The sequence below is a fragment of the Thalassophryne amazonica genome, chromosome 17 (genome assembly GCF_902500255.1).
Source record: "Thalassophryne amazonica chromosome 17, fThaAma1.1, whole genome shotgun sequence".
Taxonomy (NCBI): Eukaryota; Metazoa; Chordata; class Actinopteri; order Batrachoidiformes; family Batrachoididae; genus Thalassophryne; species Thalassophryne amazonica.
In genome coordinates, this window is record NC_047119.1 from 37091184 (window position 1) to 37100446 (window position 9263).

Genomic DNA, 9263 nt, shown 5'->3' on the forward strand with positions numbered 1-9263 from the left:
GTACGGAAAACCAACAATGGAAGTTTTCTGGAAATGACCAGATTTCTGGATTTATGGTATATCACAATTTATATGAAACATTATGTTGATATGCTGTTTGTCAACTGAGAGACCATCTTGAAGAAACACTGAGGACTGATACCTACTGCAGCTGACAGTTGGCATCATCCAGGGTTCATGCCATTCCCAGTGCTTACTGTCACTTCTGTCACAGTGGTTACTCAACTACCATTATGTCCATACAGCCATTTGCATATGCAAAGTTTTAAAGGATATTTAAATATATATAGTTCTTTAATAACCTTGGCAACCAACAAGTAAGCCTCAGGCATTCATCACTAACTTCCTACTGACAGTTTCACTCTCTTTTGTGCAGTTATACATTCACAAACTAAAGCAGCTATAAAACACCAGAAAATACAACATAACCACACTTATAGACCCTTATAGCAGCTATTGCTTTATTAATACTGAAGTTTTGTTACTCTGATTTGGAACCTTAATTGTTATTATATCGATCTTGACAAATTTGAACATTTTGTCATCCTGTGATCAAAGTCTTATTTAAATCTAAACTTGCATTAGACTGTAAATTGGATAATTAATAGCCAGTTTTTTTTGTTTTTGTTTTTTTTTGTAAATTCTCTCTAAACAAAATAAATTGGATTATGAACTTAGCATGATCAAATATGCTTATCCATAGGGCCTAAATGTTAATTTTATGAGAAAAGTTTTAGAAACAGTGCCACGACAGAGCAAGTGTTCACTTAACCCTCTGGGGCCGACGGCGTCATATACGATGGCTGAGACCAAGCTTTACTAAATTATAAATAACTTTAATGGTATGAGATAGATACTTACTTTTTTTGGCTGAAAAGTTAACGCTGTGGACTTTCAAGCCCCCATCCACCATCTTTGTAGTCCTCATAGAAGCTGTGTGATGACGTGAGCAATGTGAGTGTCCAATTGGAATTGGTTCACCGTCACATGGTTTTCCAAAATCCAATTGTAGGGCAGATTCACCTCACGTGACACGCCAAAGATTGTTTTTAGGAGTGAGGTGTTACTAGTTTATTATAGTTTGCTGTGTGTTTGGAATAATGTGTGGAAAATTATTTCCCGCTTTACTTTTTCCTATCTTATTTCTGACTGTAAACCTTTATTACACTTATAAAACACAACTATAGCATATATATTTTGAAAGTACAGGTTGTCCTGAAAAAAAGAGACATAAAATTTGATTGTTGGATGCAGGGAGAGCTGTTAACAGCAGTAATAAAACATTTATGCCAGGTGAGTGAGCTGTCCAAAAAATGCCCTCTGACCCCAGAGGGTTAATCAACTAACAGCTAATTAGCACAGCTACATTTTTTGTGAACAGATTAGCTTTTCAGCTAACTCTGAAAACCTATGAGCCAACTGAAAACGAATAAGCTTCCACTAAATATAGTTCTGCAAACGTGAAGTGAGCTTGTGTTTGTAAACTCTAAATCCTATCTATGTTTGTTCCTATTGGAGTTTATACAGTCATCATATGCAAAATTGACATGTTGCAGTAAGGCAAAAACCATCACCTCAAAAAGATGTGAGAGGCCAAGCAGAATAAATGCATTAACATTAATACAATTATTTACCATTTGGATTTTTATTTCTTATTTTTTATCTCTATGAGGTCTGTTAGAAAAGTATCGGACCTTTATATTTTTTTCAAAAACCTGATGGATTTGAATCACGTGTGCTTGCATGAACAAACCTTGAACCTTCGTGCACATGCGTGAACTTTTTCACGCCTGTCGATTGCATCATTTTCTGGTAAGCAGCTTTTGTGTGGGGACATGTGTTGTGCGCTCGGTGGATTTTCATTTCAAGGAAAAAGACGGAATGACTGGAGCAGTGTTGCCGCATCAAATTTTGCCAGAAACTGGGCGACAGCCAGGTGTAAACCATTCGGAAGATTCAAACAGCTTTCGGTGACTTTTCAGTCGTGTGACTATCCGAGAAATTGTGGAAGAGGCGGGCATGTCACAGCATGTCTTGTGAGGCTTCAACACGGAGGTGCTTTTGCTCCACCGTTATCAGCTTCATGCCGAAGCACAAATTTCACCGCCACTCTTTTCATGGCCAAATCTTCTGTCACAGCGGAATCTGCCGAAAAAGTGCTGATGTCCACCTCTTCCACAATTTCTCGGATAGTCACACAACGGTCCCGCATCACCACAGCATTCACTTTGGAAATGATCTGGTCATTTCAGCATGTTGATGGCCAACCAGAGCGTGGCTCGCTCTCCACCATTGTGCGGACGTCTTTAAACCAGTTGTACCGCTCCTTAATCTGTGTGATGCCCATAGGATCATCACTGAAAGCCGTCTGAATCTTCCGAATGGTTTCCACCTGGCTGTCGCCGAGTTTCTGGCAAAATTTGATGCAGTAGCACTGCTCCCGTCGTTCCGTCTTTTTCCTTGAAATGAAAATCTGCTGAGCGCACTACACATGTCCTAACACAAAGGCTGCTTACCAGAAAATGATGCAATCGACAGGTGTGAAAAAGTTCACGCATGCGCACGAAGGTTCAAGATTTGCTCATGCAAGCACACGTGATTCAAATCCATCAGGTTTTTGCAAAAAATAAAAAGGTCCGATACTTTTCTAACAGACCTCATATTTCTTGTTCAATTACCATATCTGCACATTGCAATGCCTCCCCCCCTGAGCAGTCGCCCACTCCCTTTAATGAAAGTTGGTTAAATGCCCACCCCAAATTAAATAAATTTCTTATAAAAGTTGATTAAATGCCCACCCCAAAATAGATGAATATCTTGACCCCAACACATTGTAAAAAGCAAAAAAATATCAATTTGATAGTTTGCAGTATAAGCCTTAGGCCTACACATAAAGCAGAACAGTTCTGGCACTGTCTAGCACTAAATTGGGCGGGGGTTGCGATTTATTTTCATTTTAATGAAATCAGACAATTAATTCATGGGACTATACAATGAGGAGTGGGCGTTCTGACTCTTCAGGCAGAATTTTAGACACTGGTACAGTAATACCTTCTTTAAACTAATAAACAGTAAGTTGAATGTAAAATTCAGTTTAATTTAATTTGCTCTTTTAATGATCTATGCACATGCTGATTTTGGCATGGTAAACGTTTTTGGGAACGTCAGTGTTTACAGTTCAACATATTAAAATTTAAGGTCTTGATGTTCGTTTTCAGGATGTTGGAGCCAAAAACAAACAAAACAAAAACAAGTCAAAGCTAAAGTCATTTCATAAAAGTTACTGCTTAGTGGTTTGCTGGAGTTTCAGCTTAATATTTTAGTGGATTATCTGTTTAATGCAACCCAATCTCACGCCATTTCATGATAGCATCATGGAAAAGTAAATTAATCTACTAGTTTGTGATATGAAATGTGCCACATTTTCCTGACGGTATCACAAACTCATTTTTGAAGCCGGGTTTCATGGTTAGGGTTAGGGCACCTTGACACTTGCACAAATTTGATCCCTGCACTGGCACACAATCTGTCATGCCAGAGAGTCAACTCATTGTAAACTTATTGTAAACTGTTGTAAACTGTGCGCGGCTGCGTTCAAGTGTGCAAAAAATTTTTTGAAATGTTCTCTGGCACACATTAATTTTGTGAACTACACATGAACACTGCGCAAACAATTCATCTGAACAATTATGACAAGCTGTTAAATCTATAATAAACATAATTTTACAGATACTCATGAGAAGGAATGAAAATGTAACTGTTTTACCAGGCCATTACAATATAAATATTAGAAATAATTACTTTTGAGACGATTCCAAATGCATTCTCCACATCATGAAGTGCATGAGAAAGGATGTAGAAAATTCCTTTGTGATTCCGGAGTGATTAGAGGTTGTTTCATCAACCAAGTTCTGAAAGCAAATGATTAATCCGCTGCGAAATAATAATTTTATATAATGCAGCGTCCAGCAGCACAAAGCGCAGCATCCAGCGGAACACAGCCGGTCACATTGGCACAACGAATTGTGCGGCAGTGCGAGGGTTAAATGCGTGCAAGTGTCAGTGTGCCTTTCGGGAAGGGCATACTCTCATGAGCGCCACTAGCTTAGCTTATAGCAAGCTAAAAGTAGACGCTCTCGTTTTGGCTGAACTATTATACAGTTTTTGTATATTCTGTGTTAGTACGCGCCCGCGGCCGATGTGCTTGATGAATTTCTCCGCAAAACAGTAGTTCCCAAACAATGCTGTATTTGCAATGACAGTGCGTTTTCATGGGTAACAAAAACATCAGGAGTATATTTGGCACAAGAACTTGTGTATCTCGTGTGTTTTTACGTCTGAATGATCGTAAGTCAGTATAGTCACACTCATCCAGCAGCATCTTCTTATGTCTGCAAATTCAGCGGTGGGTCAGGCGAAAGTAGTCCAGCGGGCTATCCCACAATGCCAAAATAGCAGAGATGTCGCTGCAACGAGAGTGGCATGGTGAGCAGGGTGGGGAAGGGGTTACAAATAAAAAAAACAAACAAACGTCACAAAAATGTGACTCATTTTGTAATGGGAGCATGAAAAAAGAGAGACTGGGCTGGTGTAGTGTCATCACAGCTAACTTTTCAGTGAGTGGATTAGCGATCACTGAAGCTAGCGTTTAGGATAGCTGTACCCACCAGTGTGTCTTGTCCTGTAATAATATCTAAGAGTTTATTTGCCTTCACGTCGTGTTCAAAGACAGTCACACGCAGTTGCTGTGTCCCGTGTGCAGCAGAGAGACCGCACACGCGGTGAATTTCAAAAGCTCGCTCACACGTGTTAGCAGCAGCAGCTTGCCTGTTTTAAACTGTCTCTCTAACGGCGGCACGGTGCAGCAGTTAGGAATGCCACAGCTGGTGCAGCAGCAGCAGCAGAAGCTCACTTCACCTGCAGCAGGCCATCGCTGAGGTTCCGCTGACCCTGTCAATAATAAACCATTAGGATCACGCCGCGAACATGACCAGCTAATTCTGTCCGTGACACAGGCTGCTAACATGAAGCTTGGGGCTACTTTTAATGCATTCACACCCGAGGATTTAGGTTGGCTGTGCAGCTCCCTTACCAACCAGAAAGAGGTTATTGTGTATTAACGTGATTCGACTGACTAATTGTGTTCTCACTGTGACCTGTCACTTTACTTTTTGTTCGTGTTTAAAGGAAATCATATTATGCACTCTGGTTAAATGGCATTTTATTGTGACAATGTAATGATATAATCTACTGTACAATAGTACCCTGGAGAGTGCATTCATAAAGAGATTAGCATAGACAATTTACTGTTATTAACAATCAGGGAACTATGGCACTCACTGAAAGCACTGGAATGAATATTAATTCTCTATGTGCAATATGACCTGCTTCTGCGTTCAACCTTATTTCTTCTCATTTTACTTTTCTTCCTTCATTTGTTTTTATGAACTTCTTTCCTTCCTGTTATTTCTGTTCTATTTCATTCTTTTCTTCCCTTTTATTTTATCCAATGTTCCTTTAATCTGTTATAAATTTACTCTTTCCTTGCTTTGTTCCTTCTTCATTTTTCTGTTTTTGTAATTATGTTCTTCTCTCTGGCTTCCTTCCTGCATTCTTATATTTTTTCATTTCTTTTTACTTCCTTTCATTTATTTCCTTCCTCTCTTGCCCATATCTCCTATCCTTTCTTTAATGATTATTTTCCATCCTTCCCTTGTTTATGTACACACCCTTCCTTTGTTTGCTCTCTTTTATTTTCCTTCCTTCCTGTTATCTTTCCTCTATTTCCTTCTTTTCTTCCTTTTTTGTTCCGTTCATACTTTTATAGTGTTTAATTTTTGTTGTTTTGTTGCTTCCTTCCTGTTGTTTTTGCAATTATGCTTTCTCGTGGTTTGACTTCCTTCCTTAATGCAAACTTTCCTTCTATTTTTAAATTATATTTCTTCTTTTCCTTTTTATTTGCTTCCTTCTCCTACACTTTTTTCTGTTTTTGTTCTTTATTTTATGCACTCAATTCAATCAAATTTCAATTCTGTTCTATTTATTTAATTTATATAGCACCAAATCACAACAAAGTTGCCTCAAGGTGTGTCACACAAGTAAGGTCTAACCTTACCAACCCCTAGAGCAGCACACAGGTGACAGTGGTAAGGAAAAACTCCCTCTGATGATTTGAGGAAGAAACTTCAAGCAGACCAGACTCAGAGGGGTGACCCTTTGCTTGGATCATGCTACCAACACAATAGACAATACAACAAATTATACAGGAAATTTTGGGAGATTTTGGGAGTCCATGCTGGTGCACAAGACGGGAGGCTTGCAGAAGAAGACACCCACCCCACTTCTGGATGGTAAACAGAATCAGGCGGCAGAAAGACAACAAATACAGTATAATTTACCAGCATTAAGCAACAAAAAAACCCACAAGAAATACGAAGGTGATTGTCGGCTACTAGCCTTAAAGCTTCACTAAAAGACACAGACTACCTTCCTTAATTCTGTCTTTATATTTCTTTCCTTACAGTTATCTTTTATAGTTATTTCTTTTCTTCCCTTTTCTTTTCTATGGCATTTCTTTAATACTGTCTTAAAATTTGCTTGTTTCTTACTTTGTTCCTTCTTTACTTTTCCATTTTAAAAATTATGTTCCATTCTCTTTTCTGGCATCTTTCCATCTGTTTGATTTCCTTCCTTCCTCTCTCTCAACCTTATTGCCTATTTGTTTTTTAGTTTCTCTTTGCTTCATTCCTTGTCATTTTCTCTTTCTACTGTTTACTTGATTTTCATCCTTTCATTTCATTCTTTTCCTTTCTTCCATATGCCCTTGATTCCTACTGTCCTACTCGTTCTATTTTGCATTTCATTTTAATGCCCTTCCTTTTTTATTTTGTTTCTTTTCATTCACTTCCTTGCTTCATTCTTTTGATTTCTCGATTTTCTTTCCACCTTTCTTTCTTTCTTTCTTTCTTTCTTTCTTTCTTTCTTTCTTTCTTTCTTTCTTTCTTTCTTTCTTTCTTTCTTTCTTTCTTTCTTTCTTTCTTTCTTTCAGGAAGCAGCGGTCAGCTGCTGGGTTCAGTTCAGTGACGGCGCACTCTCGCCTCTGACGTTGTTTGACTGCAGTATCTACTCTTTGACAGTTTCCACTCCAGACGAGGCGTTGGCCACGGTGCGTCGCACACCACAGTCCACCTTTCTAGTAGCACAGGGTGAAAATGAAAGCCAGGGGGCACTAGTACGAGTGGAGCTGAGGATCTGTGAAGAATGCCAGAAGTCTAAGAGGAAGAGCAAATTGGCAGTAGGTGCAGGGCTCCTCAGGATCCGCTTCCAAAATAACAGCTCAATTACTAATGGTTCTGTCACTGACAGAAATAAAGATAATGATGGTGATACATCAGAACTGGCTGGAGTGCCTAAAACAACAGTGACATCACAACATGCTGTGACAAATGGGAAGAAAATGTTGTTTGGAACTAAAACACCTGACCAACAAGAGCTGACCATGCTGAGAGAAAGTTCCACCTCATCCACACTTTCAACCAGCTCCATTCAGTCAGATGTGTGGACTGGAACTACAGTTAGACCCGCGATAATGACAACATATTCCATCACAGTCAGGACTGATGCTGTCCCCAGTACACCAACCAGCCGTGGAAAATCTCTTATAGGTACAACAGCAGGTGTAGTCAGTCAACAAAATAAGCAGAAGAAAAGCTATGGAACCATGCTTAACAAACCAGTTGCAACCATTAAGAAAGAAATCCCAAAGAAGGAGCCTCCTAAACCTAAATCTCCCAAGGTAATTGACAGCAACCTTGTTCGGACATTCCGTTCCATGTCTGATATGGAGATCGGTATGTATACTTTGGTGGGGGTTTCGAGCGTTGCTATCCTGGCGTTCTTGCTCAATTGTGCATCATATAATCTCTGCTTCCGTAATAACAAAACCCCAGTACAGGCAGCCCCCCCACCCAGCGGAGACCCAAAAGAACATAAGCATGACTGGGTGTGGCTGGGGAGCAACAATGGAAGCACCCCAGCTCATGGTGCCCCAGCCCAAGTTTCCACATTAAAACGGGAGGCTCATCGCTCTTTGGATTCCCATCGGTCACTCAACTCTATAGGTAGCCACAGCCATGAAAGCACCCCTGCCATCCCCGAAAGAACAGCCACCCTGGGCCGCAGCAGGACCAGCTCCCAGCACCAGATAAAGGCAATAAATGCCCTGGCATGTCGATCCGCCACTTTGCTGGTCAGACCGCACCGCAGCGAGCCGCTGCATTCACCCACCAGCAAGAGAAACCAGGTCCAGTTCACAACTTTCACCACCCTGGACATCAAGCACTTGGCTGCCCTGAAGAAAAATGGTGTGGACTATAACTGGGCTGACCAACAGAAGCAGCAAGACCAAACCCCTACTGAGGGCCAAACACCTTTACCTGACATGCCATGGCCTGTTGTTAAACCCGTAGGAGAGTCCCAGTGAGTTTGCACGATGTGTGTGTATGTTTGTATGCACTTAGGCAGGGTCTCCAACCATGTGCCGGTGCTGCACCTCACCACATCCATAGCACTACAGCCCTGGATACTGATTGGCAACCGTGCAGGCAAAAAAAAAACAAAAAAGAAAGTCCTAAGTAGCTATCTGCTGCAGACAGGTCATACATGGTCATCCTCATGGCCTTTTCACTTTGCTGTGCCCTCAACACTGAAACACTTGCATGTGGGAGAAACATCAAGGAAGCTGCTGTTGCCTCACAATGCAAGTAGTACACCTCATCTTATACTCACTAAGTAACCACTTGTGCAAACATTCTAGTGGTAGCCAAGTACCAAAGATGTCCAGTCATTTCCTTTGATCACTCATCAAAGTCCAAGTCTCAGCCATTTAGCACCTGGACATAAAAGCACCACGACCCTGGAGGCTTGAGCCTTCATTCTCCTGCAAACATATTTACATTCCCTGTCCAGTGACCTCAGCTTCATCTCTCTTGACAATATAGGCTGAGTTCATGAGAACATGAATATCAGAACCAAGATAAATTAATCTCTCAGCAAGTTTGACACTTTCAGCACCTACAGATAAATGGTTGAGTCCAAGAAGTCACTGAACACCTGGATCTCATTCTTGATGTTGGACAATCACAAACCTAGAGACTTTTTCAGTTTCTCAAGTGAATTTTAAATGGAATGCAACCGAGGATCCTCTGGTCTGAAGCCCAGAGCTTAACCACTAGGCCATCACCTTCCCAGTGCTGCATTCAGAG

General features: G+C 40.7%; 1 protein-coding gene across 1 annotated transcript in view; it reads left to right on the forward strand.

Annotated features, from left to right (window-relative positions):
- The window catches only part of si:dkey-1d7.3 (transmembrane protein 132D), a 110323-nt gene extending 101809 nt beyond the window's left edge, over positions 1–8514 (forward strand). Inside the window, exon 10 of the mRNA XM_034192910.1 lies at positions 7049–8514. Coding sequence (XP_034048801.1) covers positions 7049–8482 — 1434 coding nt within the window. The 3' untranslated portion in view covers positions 8483–8514. The remainder of the gene's footprint in view (positions 1–7048) is intronic.
- Positions 8515–9263: the final 749 nt, after the last annotated feature.